The following is a 15,731-nucleotide window of genomic DNA, read 5'->3' as shown; positions in this document are numbered from 1 at the left end:
CCAGACAAGATGGGATATACATTGTATATCAGGGGTGCTCAATGCATCAATCATTATCGACAGGTCGTGCACACGCACATAAAGGCACGTTCTAGCAAGCAGGCCTTCTATTTACAGCAGTTGCCCACTCCACCACCCCCCGGTCCATCGTGAGAGGTTGGCTGCTTGAAAGATAGATCTTGGGTAAAAAAAAAGTCTGGCCACCGCTGCTGTATATCTCTACATCTCAACCAACTCCTCTGAAAAGCATCAAACAAATCTCCGCGATCCATATAATGGGATTATTGTTCGTTGTCAGTGCCACGCCCCCTCTCGAACCAGTCAAATTCCGCCTATGTATTCTGGCTCCACCATATAGGCTTGAACATTGTACATTATGCTATTTTTGTTCTGTTGGTTTGTAATTATTTTTCACAAAAATCGGTCACAAAATGCCAGATAGTGGACGTTCTCTGTTCGTTGAAATGTATCCATGAGCAATGGGGGATCAGAACATGAAGCACTGCAGGTGTGGCAAATGCTTATTGGCTGTCAGTTTTCCAGCCGGGCTCATTGGAATGTCTGAACGAGAGAGGAATTTCGATAATACTTTTCCAATTTAGAGATGTTTCTTGGTGAAATCTGTGGATAACGCTGGCATTAAAAGAATAATTGAAATGCAAGAAGGAGAGACTTAAATACTGTACTACAGTATATAATCCCAAGAGGAGTTATACACTATGCACTGTCGTGACTGAATAAATCGAATAACAGAGGATGTATGGAATCGATCTAAATGGAACATTTTCTTGTGAGGAGAAAAATGTTTTAGGTACTCACAAGGTTAATTACATTTTCACTCTGTATATTCATTTGTGCTTTAAAATAACTTGTCATAACAAATGTGAGTAGGCCTGTGATGATGATTTTTTTTAAGCTTTATTGACCCAAAACTATTTTTTTCAAATTCCTCTGAAATCATAACAAAAAAAGGCCTGACCTTGTTTATCTTTTTAAATAATTAATTTTCCCTACCATATATCCTAATGACATGATGTTCACAATATTGTTCCATTTAAATGTATTGCACATCATATATATACACTCGATGGGACTAGATCACGTTACATCTTAACAGTTGACCAGAGACCTTCAATCGAAATGATTTCAATCAAAATGACGAAAAAGGTCTCTGTAAACTGTATGGTTAGGGTTAGGTTATAACGTGTGCCACTGACGTTATGGTTGATAAACTGTTAAAGTTCCCGTGTTTGTCTTAATTGGGGACTAATACACACAACAGGTTGGAGAGGCACTGACATTTTAAACAACTTTTTACGTGGAGCAAATTGTTTATCTCCTTAACTTGCAACTTCTTTAACTCATGTCTCAGTCCTCATGAAAACAACAGTTAACATTCCCTTACGTGTTTGTGTTGTGTAAATCGCGTTGCACATTCAGTAATTCTGCAGTATTGGACGGAGCCAATGGCAAGAGTGTACTGGTCTGCCGGTGTTTCGTGAGCCCACTAGCGGCTAATGACGCATCCATCCAACTCGCTCACTGTGTGATCTCCACAACAACAATTTGATTCCGTGAAAACTATCATATGTATTTAATTTATCGAACAGTGTCAAAGGTAAATACCGTGACAGGCCTACTTAAGTTATACAGTGTACCTCCACTTAATCGTGGTTTGATATTCACAAACACAATATACTGCACTCCTATTTTGTTAGTCCGCTTTGTATTAAGCTCTACCATGCCACGAAATACTGCCGTAACCCTGGCTAATAGGAACATAGTAAGTCATGTCAAGGAACTATTTGAAGTGATTCATTCTGGCTGTTCTTTGTTTGTTGAAGAGGAGCTAAGTTTAGCTTGGATATTTAGCAGAAGTTACTGAGTGGGTAAATTTAAAGTATTTTGTGTTTAAATAGAGAACTTTAGAATAACTCTTTAGGGGGAAAAAATAACAAAATAAAGATCATACGTCATGTTTTTTTGTTATATGGATGGAAGCAAAATCATGCATTGTAAAAATGCATTATACATACGTAGAAGGGTTTTCAGAATTTTGAGGGCAGCTTTGGTGGTGCAAATTATGTGTGTGTGGATTACACATGAGAAATTATACTATTTGTGATTAGTAACTGTAAACAAGCAACATATACACCAGGATCCTTTCACCAAATCTTTTAGCTATATTTGTACAGGTAATGTAAATGACTTTTTAAGGGTTGTGTTCTGGGATCATAGTTTGTCCTATACTGAATTCATGAGTTAAACTTCTAATACACACAATTTTAAACATTCAGAGGAATGTGTCATTTACTCATTTTTGTCCATGTTCCGCAGCCACGATCAGTCCCTGTCCTCTGTGATCATCTTTTTACTGTATTGGGACTGATGTGCTTTTTATTAATTAACACTTTGACTAAATCACATTATCTCTATGGGCAACATTTGTATCATCAGACATGTCATCAACACGACTTCCGTAGACCCTACTTTAACATTCCACCTACACTCACTAACATGCACGCAGTCACACTTTGCTGACATAAGCAGCCACAATGTTGTTAGTATCTTTGTCATCCGTCATTTACGGGAGAGTGCAGCGTTAATCAGTACGTGAATCAGTTGTTGTGAACATGTTAAACGTGGGAAAAAAAATCACTATTTACACATGCAGACAAGCTGTTGATGCTTTTTTTTTTATTATATCAGTTACACACAAATGCAGATCACGAGACTTTGAGACGATTGTTGTTGAAAGTCTCTCAGACTTCTTTCTGTCATACATAGTGTTGTTAATCACCGGCGTTACAGGAACGATAATGCATGCAGTTATGGAAGGCCTCAGAGCATGTTCGTCAGTTGTTTAAAAGAACTATCATCTTTGGCATGTGAGTTGTTGTTATTGAGTATTGATCTGATCAATCAGCAGACATTTTTTGCACACAAAATCAGAATCATCTTTGTTGGCCAAGTACTGGTATGTTAAAAAAACAAGGAATCTGTCTCCGATTGTTGGTGCCTCCCTTGTTTGGCTACCGTAATCCTATTAGGACAGTGGGAAAAAATAGTGACCGAGCAATAAAATGTTGCAAGTAATATAGTATGGCCGGTACAAATTTGTGTGTGCATGTGTGTATAAAATGGACAACTGTGCAAAAGGATGCAGAGTCCTCTAATAATTAGACCACATTAAATGACAAATAGACCAAAAGGCTGGTGCAATGACCATTTGTGCAAAGGGGGCTGAGACTTCAAGAAATCTATCCAGTTTGAAATGACTAGTAGTGTGAGAATCATGGACAATGTCAATTGTGCAAATGTTGCAGACGCTACTCAGGGACAAGTGGCCAGTATTTGTCAACAATAGATTTACAAATAGTTAGTAATAATGCATAATAAGTCCATGAGTAATATATAAATTGCCAGAAATCTGACTGCAAAATCAAGACACAAAATTGGCAGCATTTTGCAATGGAATTGTAAGTTACATATTTAGTAAGTAATAGAAAGAGGTAGGAAGCTGTTTGAATGCTCATTTTAGTTTGCATTGTTTGATAGTGCCTACTTAAGGGAAGGACCTGGAAGAAATGGTGACCAGGATGTCGAAGGTCCAAGAGGGTTTTGTATGCTCTTGTCTTCATTCTGGCAGCATCCTCAAGGGTTGGTAGGGGGTAACGACAATCTTTTCAGTAGTTTTTACTGTACATTGCAGTCAGAATTTTTCCTTTGTTGTAGTGGCACCAAACAATTCTTTCCACATTTCTATTTAAAAACCTAAGCTTTTAGAAATTATGTATTCCATAATTTAATCAATTTTAATTAATGACTTGATTTTTACATATTTTTTTACATAAAAATATATATAATACACACACACATATTCACTGCTCTTGTCAGATTATGCGTTCAACAGATCAGCAGAGCATGTTTACCCACAACCACAAGCGGTAGCAGTAGCTTCCTAGGCCACATAACGTTTTGTTGCCTGCTTGCGACCCTGATCATATGAAAAGTATGTGGACATATGTCAAACAGGCCTTACATCCCCCCCATCCTGAGGACCAGTGGCCACCAACATATACCATGTAAATGCCACACTGGCAGGGCTGTGATCAGAACCCTGATCCTCAGAACTATGAGGCTTACCCTTACCATTCGCACCACCATGCCACCAAATATGAACTAAATGAATTTTTGTTCATTGAATCTGTTTCGGAACAACATTGCAGACAGTACTATGAAACAATAAGGATGGTTGGGAGGGAAGGTGGGAATTTTTTGTGATCATTTACGATAATGCATTTCTATTTTTATTCGTGTTCTTATTTGCTTTTGTCTCCTTGTTCCTAAAGTCCCATGCAGTTATCTGCCGTAACCTGCTTCACGCTAAAAGTCAACTGAAGTTCTTGCTTTATTCCAGGTTGATGGCTGTGCTTAATTTATTGTAGAAAATTTGGACAGTATGTTATCTGTTTAACTAAAATTAAAGCAACACTATTTCTAAAACTATAAGTATTGTGGATAATATGGAATGGTATTTTTAAGAAGAAAAAAAAAGTCCCATGTCCCCAGTTGCATGCATATACACACTTTTTCAGGTGCTGGACCTCAAATTGTGAACAAATCATTCTCATCTCCATGAGTTTTGAGAGTGGAGTACCACATATAGGTGCCTGCCAATGCTTTTCACAAACTACCTAAAATCTTAAAGTAAGGACTCTGAGCTGTTTAGGTAACAAAATCTGTGTTTCTTAAGAGAAAACACTAAAGGAACACAAACGGGCGTTTACAGTATTTCTGCCCTTTCAAATACAGGCCATTATCAGCGTGTGGGGATCTGTGTAGGGAAAGATTGCAAACAATTGTTTAATCTGCTAATGTTGGGTGTAGTCCTCCAGGCTCCTCTCTTTTGTTGAAACATGACACTTGCAAACGCACTTGCCCTCAATATATCTTCCCACTGAAACCTGACCTTTCAGGACACCTTGGCATTCTATCCATCGTATTCTTAATGGCCCCACTGACCTCCATCTGTGTGGGTGTGTGCATGCCCATCTGTGTCTGACAGACAGACGTGTGCTGGTATCACAGCATGAGCAGACACTCTTCAAGCTGTCTTGTGTGAAAATGTCATTCATGAAGCCTATAATTAACAAGCTTAGTTTATAAAGATCTGCACATTTACTGTAGATCTCGTTTTTAAGTGTCCTTTTGTTTTGTGGATTTACAAGTCAGACATGCTAGGTTTCATGTTTCTTTTCGTCTGTGTAATTGTGCACCCTTACAACATTACAGTCTCACTCGTCTCTTTATTTTTCCTGATTCCAACTGATGGAACACAATCAATATTATTCAATAATATTTCAGGTTATTTCATTCCTTACCATATCATAGTATAGTCGTTGATGTGTTTTCTTTTGTTTAATTTAACTGAATATCTTATATTTTATGCTATTATATACGAGTAAATGAGAGGCCATTTAAGGACAGGTTCACGGAGCACTCTACCATATTTGTTTTCACTGAGAACTGCATGTGGCTTTTAACACACTCCATCATCTTGTGGCATCCTTGGATGTGGCAAAAGAGCAGCTCATCTACTGGTAGCTCAAGCACTTAGTCTGGAAGGGAAAGAACATTAGAGGCAATCAAGTCTGTCATTTCCAATAGGATGATGAGCTGAAATGGACTTGTGGAGAAGTTAATGTACAGAACCGACCATCTGAGTGTAAGCTAATGAGTAAAGAGAAGGTGGAAGTTTTATGGTTGAAGAAGCACAAATTGAGAGATGTCCGCCATGTGCAACTCAGTTAAATTTCTTGGAGTTGACATCCACACATCGAATTGGATATTTCCTTACATTTTCAGGGGAACATACCTAGCCAGACTTGGTGCCCGTTGCAATTTAGTAATTTTCATTACATCACCCTTGAACAGAGTTTAAGCGTGACAGATTCTGCTCTGTTTTCCTCCAATAATTATTTTTCCTTCTGTGTGACAAAGTTCTTATGACGAGCAATTTCTGTAGTCCTGTAATTGTATGCGTTTATGTGGTCTTTGCCAATGTGTTTTCTGCATGGGGACCAGGTCCCGTTGAGGCAAGGGCAGGCTGACCTATTATGTTTGCTTAGTGGACATTCCACTGAGCGTTGGCCATATCCCAAGTTAAATCTACCAGCGTCCACAGGGACATTGGAGCATTGAATTATGGTGCCTGGCATTTTGTTGCTGTCAAAGAAAGAAAGTACCCCAAACATACTTAATGTAGGAAACAATAAGGAGTATGGGTATTGTTTTAATATTGGAGATATGGTTTGTGTTTTATTGTCAGTTGCTGATTGTAGAATGATTAAGACCTTAAATCTGATTCTATTTTCAACAATGGTTTTGAAAAGCACCTAATGGTAGTTCCTGAAATACTTCCAGTAATTGAGGTGACGATGTACAATTCTACACAAACAATATTGGCTTACTTTTTATTTGTGCCAAATATGAAATTGGTCCTCCAGTTATACATCTTTCAACAATTTGGACAAAATATATATGGCGAAAAGGTAGTTTTTACCTTTTTTAAATAGCATTGTCTGTTCTGCAGGTCCTTATGGTTGAGGTGGTGTGTGGTACCTCTTGCGATGCCTCCAGCCATGACAGACGACCTGGACATATGGGCAGACCATTCGCCCTTGGCTGGCCATGCCCCGGATCAAGTCACGGTGGACTTTCTTCTTCCCACCGGTATCTACATTCAAATGGATGTTCCACGCGAGGCTACCTTTCAACATATCAAACTGGTAAGTTGCGCTTGTTTGTCTTAACGTAGACATTGTTTATCTTGGATTAGACTTATTGAACTATGCTCATTGCTTCATATACTGAAGTTGGAGTCAAAATTACACAAAAAATTGTCAAAAATTTACAAAGACTTTCTCTCAACAGAGAACATTTCAATATTCTTTTCACTGAATCTAATTGCATTGTCCGTTGAGTATGTTTGGTAAACTTTTCAGGTATGAGAATAAAGCCTTAAAGACTATCCATCCATTTATTTTCTGAGCCGTTTATCCTCACAAGGGTCGTGGGTGTACTGGAGCCTATCCCAGCTATCTTCGGGGATGAGGCAGGGTACACCCCGGACTGGTAGCCAGCCGCCCTAACTGCACGGTGCACAGAGACAACCATTCGCACTCATAATCACACATCGGGGAAATTTAAAGTCCCCAATTATTATGTTTTTTGGGATGTGTGAGGAAACAGGAGTGCCCGGCGATAACCTGCACAGGCACGGGGAGAACATGCCAACTCCACATAGGTGGGGCCAGGATTTGAACCCCAGTCCTCTGAAGTTTGAGGCTAAAGCTCTAAGTCGTGCCACAGTGACTACACTACTATTAAAATGTATTTTAATATTGTTTTTTTTTTCGTCTCTCATTGGATTTGACTTTCCAACCTTTCCTGCCCTGACCTATTTTGCCAGTCATTTGATGGTAGCTTTTGGCTCTAATAGATCTGTAACTACTGAGCCAATACTCAACACACCATTCTTTCTTGTGCATCACTATGGAAGTAAATATGTGCCACCAGCATTTGAATTTGAAATGTAAAGTGATCGCATTTTCAATAATTGTATTTCAGTGTGAGTTTTCAATGTTAACAATTCAACTGGCTACAGTTCACTGTCTGAAATTCAACTGACTACAATTCGCTGTCTAAAATTCACCGTCTGTGCCACCAGACAGGGTTACTTCAGGTCAGCACCAAACACCCAGCCAATCGCAGTTACGCTTTCTTAGTCACGTGACGTCACATACAAAGAAAACGTAACTGGATTGGCTGGCTGTTTAGATGGTGAATTTCAGACAGCAAATTGTAGCCAATTGAATTGTTTACATTGAAAAGTTACAGTTAAAATACAACTATTGAAAATGTGATCACTTTACATTTCAAATTCAAATCCTGTTTTCTGTGGCATTTCAAATTCAAATGTTGTTGGCACATATCTACTTCCATACATCACTGAGTTCAAGATGTGCAGATGCACGTTCCCCTTACTTTTCGTCCTTGATTTGAGCCCAATCCATTTAATTTATATTTGTAATTCTGGTACAAATTGAACTGATCATGTTTTTATCTTTTGTTGGACTGGTGCAACAAATTGAGTGTTCAGGTAAATGCGTTTCTCTGGGAAATGGATTTCTTGCTCGTTATTCAAATGTGCTGAATCACATTTCTAATATATAGATCTAAAAGAATCCATAAAACAGTATAGCATGCAAGTGAATGATCCCTGATAAATGTCTCCAAACAGAAGACAAAGAACCCGTACATTATCACATGGCAAACCGGGGAGAAGCCTGGAAGAGTCAGAGCCCTCTGGGCCTTTTCTACAAATAAATAAGGACACGTTAGATGTTGAGCAAGGATATTAGTTTAACCAGAGGCTAAAGAAATGTGTTTTTACTTTGGTGGTTATATCAATGACCAAACAGCCAACAGGAGATGATGGAGTTATACCATGTGACAACTCTTTGCATTTGACAGACAAAACATTGTCTTTAGTGGTTCTTCATAACTGCACTTTACCTAGACAGTTTAACAACATATAAAACAAGTGGAAATTTTGTGGACTGCCTTTCTAATTATTCATTCCACATTTCCCTCACATTAGGGTGCATGTTTTGTAAACATTGTCATCCAGCTCTCATTCATAAACTGACACATTGTTGTAAAACGTGGACGAGAGGCTAACATGACAGTGGCTTTTGACTCCCAGTCCCGTAAGATTGATCCCATTCCCTTCTATTCCTGATCCAAATTTTTACAGAATCCCACTCCCATTGCGTCCTTTCTTCCTCCCAGCCATTCCTACTCCAACATTAATATATCATGAAAGTCACCGGTAGTGGAGACTATGAATCCCTATCCTGTCATGGTTTCCACACTATCCGCTCCTGGTGACTGTCATAATTCCTGTTCCGAGTGACTTTCGCTCCCGCTCCTCCCAAATCTCATGATTAATAGTCCAACTCACTGCCATCTCACAAAACCCATGGGACCCTGTGAGAATCCCCCAAAAATGTCAGCCTCTAATGCACTCACATCTTTATCTTCAAATGGGCATTATTATGTAGGATGCAGAATTGGATTCTCTCCATTGTACAAAGTCCATTGAAGTCATAATGTTTCAATGGGTCTGTATATATATATATATATATATATATATATATATACACACACACACATTTACACATTATCTATTGCTGAAGGCTCCACCTAGACAATGTAATATAATTAGTATTTCAATGAAGGAAAGATTTACTTTTGTTTCCCATAATTGTGATTTACGTTTTCCTCTCTTTTGTAGCTTTTATGGAAACAGGCTCAGACATTCCCATTGTTTACTGTCTTGGGCGACATGGAAAGTCACATGTTCGAATGTGTCAACCAGACAGCCGTACACGAAGAACTAGAAGATGAAACTCGCAGACTTTGTGATGTTCGTCCTTTCTTACCGGTTCTCAAGTTGGTGACGCGCAACTGTGGCCAAGCAGAACGGCTGCTGGATTCAAAGATTGGTGTGCTTATTGGCAAAGGTAAGGGAGTATCCCCTTCACAACATGTTTAGTAAACAATTCAAGCTCACACACAGACTACCCAGTCCCTGCTTTAAATAATGCTTTAAAGTTCACACTGTAGCTAATAAATCATTCCCAGATCACAACATGCTTTTTGCACTTCCTCCCCTGCAATGTCGCCATATAATTTAGCACATTTATTCGGTCAACAGTCCCATCTGTAGCTTGCTCCAATCAATGCCCCAGTTGCTTTTGTAGACAACCATGATGATTGATGGAGCATGTCTTCCATCTCATGCCAATTTCCATTTACGCTGATCAAAAGGCACTATTGAGACACAGAGGTAATATTAGGATAGAAGTTATACAGATTTACTATGTAAGAATATACTGTACACTGAGTAGAGCATTAAAAGTACACTAAACAGTTTGTGTGTGCTTTCACGATGCAATTCTGGAATAAAAGTAGGTGATGTGCAGAGGTGGGAAGAGTAGCCAAATATTGTACTTAAGTAAGAGGGGGGGAAAAAAAACCTATTCGGGTACTGAGTAGCTTGTGAGTATTGGAGCATGAACGGCAAATAAAAATCTAAAAACCTAGATAAAATATGAAAGTACAAATTCAGATATTCTTGAACAATAGCGCTTCATAACAAACATGATGTACTGTAAGAAACACTGCATGTCAAAGCTGTTCATTTTCGTAATCTGCAATGTAAACATGAGACAAGCATGGCTGTCACAACTCACTAACCCCAAGAGAAGACTTTCTGTGGGGACGTGACTTTCTTAGTCTGTGTGATTTGTGAACTAGAGCCAACCATAACAGTGATAATCATGGTTGATTGGAGCAACAGTGCCCGATACAGAAGTCGAAAATGCAAGTCTAAAAATTTAACCAGGGCACAATTATTGATAAATGATACTCGTGAGGCACATGTAGATTATTGTAAAAACAGTAAAAGTATGAAAATTCTCAAGTAAAATTAAAAACTAAACTTTATTGAAATTGCTCTGAGAAACATTTTTTTAAAAATGTTACTCAAGCAAGTTTAACACTAAATGAAGCATGCTCCTACCCACCTCTGATGTGAAGCGGAGACCTTCCATCAAAGCTAAGGGTCATGTGGATGTTAATCTGGCTTTAAATATCAGCATGTTTTCATTAGTAAGGGACTATTGTGCTTGAACTCTTTAGCAAAATGGAGTGATAAGTTTTCACCAGAGAGCAGAGTGATAAGGTTTAATCACCCAAACATCACCTCTGGCATTTTGTTCTAGTATTAGTTGGAGACTCGACTTGAATTTACCCCTCATTGAGCTGTCACCTGATTGTAAGTGGTCCCTCTTTTTAAAATGGAGGACCTGAGGTTGGGTTCCACCTCAAGGAAATACGTGCATGCTAATAGTGCAACCAATGAGTATTGATACTGCATCCGTTATTCATGGATTTTTGTTATTCACTGGGGTGCAAGGAAAGTAACCCATGGAAATAACAGGGAACACTGTGCAGTAATCCCTCTCAACTTCGCGGCTCACCTATCGCAAATTCTGTGCATCGCGGATTTCCGCCCTCCCAACCCCCCACTACACCCTCCCCAGAAAAAAGCCGGATCGTTACGTATCAATGCACCATCCCTGGCATGATGAAATGTACCAATAAACCAAAATAAATAAAGAAATGAATAAAAAAAAAACCACCAGCATACATTGGTACAGTACTGTAGCGGGAAGCCACATTTATAGGGTATAATGCGTCATCGCCAGCAAGACGACAAGGACCAATTAAGCCAAAAAAAAAACATTTACCCCTACTTTGCTGTTTTTGTATTTCCACGTTGAAAACACAACCACCACCACCAACACCCACCCCCCCCCCCATTTTCCAATTTTCACTAACTGCTTGTATGTGTGCATTGCATAAAGACACCTGTCCACCCCATACAACCAGTAACATGGCCAAGTCCATAAAGCTGTCCAAAGACACCAGAGACAAAATTGTACAACTCCACATGAATGGAAAGGGCTACGGAGAAATTGCCAAGCAGCTTGTTGAAAAAAGGTCTACTGTTGGAGCAATCATGAGAAAATGGAAGAAGCCAAACATGACGGTCAATCTCAATCGGAGTGGAGAAGATATTACCTCATGGGGCCTCAATGATCCTTAGAAAGGTGAGGAATCAGCCCAGGACTACACGACAGGACTTGGTCAATGACCCGAAAAGAGCTGGGACCACCGTTTCCAAGGTGACTGTTGGTAATACACTAAGACGTTATGGTTTGAAATTATGCATGGCACAGAAGGTTCCTCTACTTAAACCAGAAAATGTTAAGGCCTGTCTTAAGTTTGCTAATGACCATTTGGATGATACAGAGGAGTGATGGGAGAAAGTTTTGTGGTCAGATGAGACCAAAATTGAACTTTTTGGTCATAATTCCACTAACCGTGTTTGGAGGAAGACGAATGATGAGTTCCATCCCAAGAGCACCATCCCTTCTGTGACACATGGTGGTGGTAGCATCATGCTTTGGGGTGTTTTTCTGCACATGGGACACAACAACTGCACTGTATTAAGGAGAGGATCACCGTGGCCATGTATTGTGAGAATTTGTGGAACAACCTCTTTCCCTCAGTCAGAGCATTGAAGATGCACACAGCCAGGAAACCAAGGAGTGGCTCCGTAAGAAGCATATCAAGGTTCTGGCGTGGCCTAGCCAGTCTCCAGACTTAAACCCAAAAGAAAATCTTTGGAGGGAGCTGAAACTCCATGTTTTTCAGCGACAGCCCAGAAACCCGTCTTATCTAGAGATCTTCTGTGTGGAGGAGTGGGTCAAAATTCCTCCTGCAGTGTGTGCAAACCTGGTGAAAAACTACAGGAAACCTTTGACCTCTGTAATTGCAAACAAAGGCTATTGTGCCAAATATTAACATTGATTTTCTCAGGTGTTCAAATACTTATTTGCAGCTATATCACACAAATGAATCATTCAAAAATCAAACATTATTTCTGGGTTTTCCTTTTTAGATTATCTCTCTCACGGTGGACATGCACCTACGCTGAAAATTTCAGACCCCTCCATGATTTCTAAGTGGAAGAACTTGCAATACAGCAGGGTGTTCAAATACTTACTTTGTTCACTGTATCGCAAGTGGCTCCTCATCCTATCTCCCTCTCTCTCTCTCTCTCTCTCTCTCTCTCTCTCTCTTCTCTCTCTCTCTCTCTCTCTCTCTCTCTCTCTCTCTCTCTGTATCTATTGAAGTATGTGCCACCAGGATTTGAATTAAAGATGCCACTGAAAATTTTATGTTGTAAAATTCCTATTATTTCAAAGTGATCACATCTTCAATAGCTGTATTTCAGTTTTACTTTTCAATGTTAACAAATTCGCCATATAAAAAAAATTCAACCTTTAAAATTCAAATGCAATATTTGCAGTCTCCTGAGATTCAGCTGGCCACAATCACCTGTCTGAAAGTCAGCGTCTAAATTCAGTGTTAAGAAGGCAGGGTTACTTTAGGTCAGAACCCAACACCCAGCCAATCCAGTTACGCTTTCTTAGTCACGTGACGTCACATACTACATACTCCTTGTGGATTTTCATTAAGTATTTTTGTTTGAGAGGTGCAACTTTTTTTTGTTACACATTCTTTTCTAGGTCTTCATGAACTTGATGGCATGGATGACCAGGAAGTAAAGGACTTTCGCTGTAAAATGTCTCGCATCAGTGAAGAAAGAATGCAACGTCTCCAGATGATGACTTGGACAGAGTGGATGCATGCGTCTTTTTCCCCACAGCTCGAACCAAGGATCATCAACGATGGACTCAATGAGTGCACAACTGATTTAAAAGTCATCATCCACTTTGATCAATCTCAGGTGATCATCTGTCTCCGAATGCCCTGGCCGTAACTTTTAAAGGAGAGGTTAAGGCCACCCTGGTCTGATTGCTAGTCAATTGTAGAGAATCATTCATACCAGAGAGAGTCATGCAATCACAGCGCTAACACAAAGACAGATAACGACTTGCTTGGTTATAGCAAAAGGAGCACTCTAATACGAGGGGGGGGGGGGAGATCAAAAATGGAAAAACAAGCAACTTATTTTCCCTCTTCTTGGCATGCAGCCTGTTTATTCAATTAGAATGTCTATTGTCGCCCAGTCAGCAGACTATATTTTGCTGTCATCAGATCACCCTCCATCCAAATGCCTGCTTAAATGAAGAAAAATAATAATTTCTGCACTAAGACACCAAATTCCATAAAAGAAAAATGAATGAGGATTTTTATTTTTGCTAAAAAGCAACTTGGCATTATGTCATATTATGACTGAGAACTACCGCTACTTGTAAGTCATGTGACAAGGTTAAGTGTGTCAGAACTAACATCTCAATTTATACCATCCTCATAGAATTTGACGGGGAGACCAGTAGACTGAAAATTTTGACTAGTCGTTAGATTTCCCTCAGTATTTATTTGCTGTTCCGTGCTCAGTCCTAGTGTTGCATGTTTTTTCATAACCATGGTCACGACACTGAAGACTTCATGACTGCGTTGCAATATTTCCTTTCACAAGAATAAGCCATCTGTGCTCAAGTGAAAATTGGGAGGAAGTCTTATTTGGAAGGCCAGACACAAGCTATAATATACCCAGGAAGTGTGGTATTATTGTAAAGTGAGAATGGTCATTGTTCATTTGTGAGCCCTTAGTGATATCATTGGGCTTTTTTTAGTGGTTAGCCATGCCGATGTCTACTCTGGTCTTGTTGTGTTGACATTTGTATTCCATCTCCTTTGAAAGTTTGAGATTTGTGTGGTATGTGTATTTACATTTTACCCAAATAGGTTTTAATTTATGCAATTATATTGCCAGATAATTATACTTCCATCTCAGGAATTGGGTCAATACTATAATTGGAACAATCCTCGCGGTTTCATCCAGAAAGTATTGTGCTATCAGTCAGAGTTAATTCTGCAATAAAGTCTTGTTTCATCATGTCTGTCAGTAGCCGATAATTGTATTATACAACTATTTACTGTGCCTTCAGTAGTTTTTTTTTTTTAAAACAAAATAGCAATATTTAAAGTTTAAAATGCCAACATCATGCTGAATAAGACAGCCACTTATAAGGCTGAGTCTATACTTTTAGAAGTATAGGTTGTGTATTGCAGTGATAATCCCAAAAATAAAATCCTTTCTCCTGAAGGATTCTGCCAGTCTGAAAGTGCCTGCGTCTTGCAACCCTGCTGAGCTGATGGAACTGGCTATGAGGAAATGGTTGACCACTCATGGGCACAAAGAGGAGGGATGGAGAGGACAGTATGTACTGAGAGTCAGCCATTGCATGGAGTTCCTCTGTGAAGACCATGCTCTATGTGAATACAAGGTCAGTGAGTGCATGGTGTTGTAGTTTTTGTTTGCACATTTTAGAGAAAAATTAAGGTGGTGAAGAGCAAATCTAATTCTAGTTATATCTAATTGAGCAGGGAGTTTCTTTTTGAATACATATTAGTTATATGCTTGGTAATTTGTATTTTGTACAAGTTGCATAGATCCTGTCTTGTCTGCAGTACATACGCACTTGCATGAAGTCGAAGGAGTCTCCGCACCTTACCCTGGTCTCCACCAGCACAGTCAAGGCCATGTTTGAAAAGGAAATTACTGCCATTGGAGCTGTAGTCAGTCGGAAGTCCTCTAACCCACCTTTGCCGCTACCTCCCAAAAAAAGGGTTCCCATGGTGAGTCAATGATGTGCTTCCCTGTCATATACTTGAATAAGGTGATTAGAAACACAGTACAGTATTATAGTAATATTAAATGGTAATAAACCTATTGGTATAGTCCTTCAAAATGCATTCCTTGAAAAACTGGTTTTCAAACTGGGGGGGACATGCCATTTTAGGGGGGCGTGGATTATTCCCCCTTTTGCTTTCAAATGTTCAGCACCACACATGCCACCCGCTTCAAATTGACACTGAAACACACATGAACACACCCACAACCACCAACACCCCCACAATGTCCAATTTAATCTCGGTGAAAGGGGGTGTGCCCTCAAAAATTTGGGAACCACTGCCTTGAAATAATTGGAAAATATTTAACACTAAACATTTTTTCATTGAGTAAATTACAAGATTTTAAGTTTTATTTTGCATTTGAC

The 15,731-nt window shown here is 39.3% G+C and overlaps 1 protein-coding gene across 10 annotated transcripts in view; it reads left to right on the top strand.

The window, feature by feature from the left end:
• The window catches only part of pik3cb (phosphatidylinositol-4,5-bisphosphate 3-kinase, catalytic subunit beta), a 79,751-nt gene that overhangs the window by 41,755 nt on the left and 22,265 nt on the right, over positions 1-15,731 (top strand). For all 10 annotated transcript variants that reach the window (XM_061827165.1, XM_061827175.1, XM_061827168.1 and 7 more), the window contains 5 exons: positions 6,596-6,791; positions 9,362-9,590; positions 13,230-13,450; positions 14,778-14,957; positions 15,142-15,309. In XM_061827165.1, the coding sequence (XP_061683149.1) occupies positions 6,596-6,791; positions 9,362-9,590; positions 13,230-13,450; positions 14,778-14,957; positions 15,142-15,309 (994 nt within the window). The remainder of the gene's footprint in view (positions 1-6,595; positions 6,792-9,361; positions 9,591-13,229; positions 13,451-14,777; positions 14,958-15,141; positions 15,310-15,731) is intronic.

This window comes from Syngnathoides biaculeatus, chromosome 8, assembly GCF_019802595.1.
Source record: "Syngnathoides biaculeatus isolate LvHL_M chromosome 8, ASM1980259v1, whole genome shotgun sequence".
Lineage (NCBI taxonomy): Eukaryota > Metazoa > Chordata > Actinopteri > Syngnathiformes > Syngnathidae > Syngnathoides > Syngnathoides biaculeatus.
This window is presented reverse-complemented; position numbering and strand designations above follow the sequence as displayed.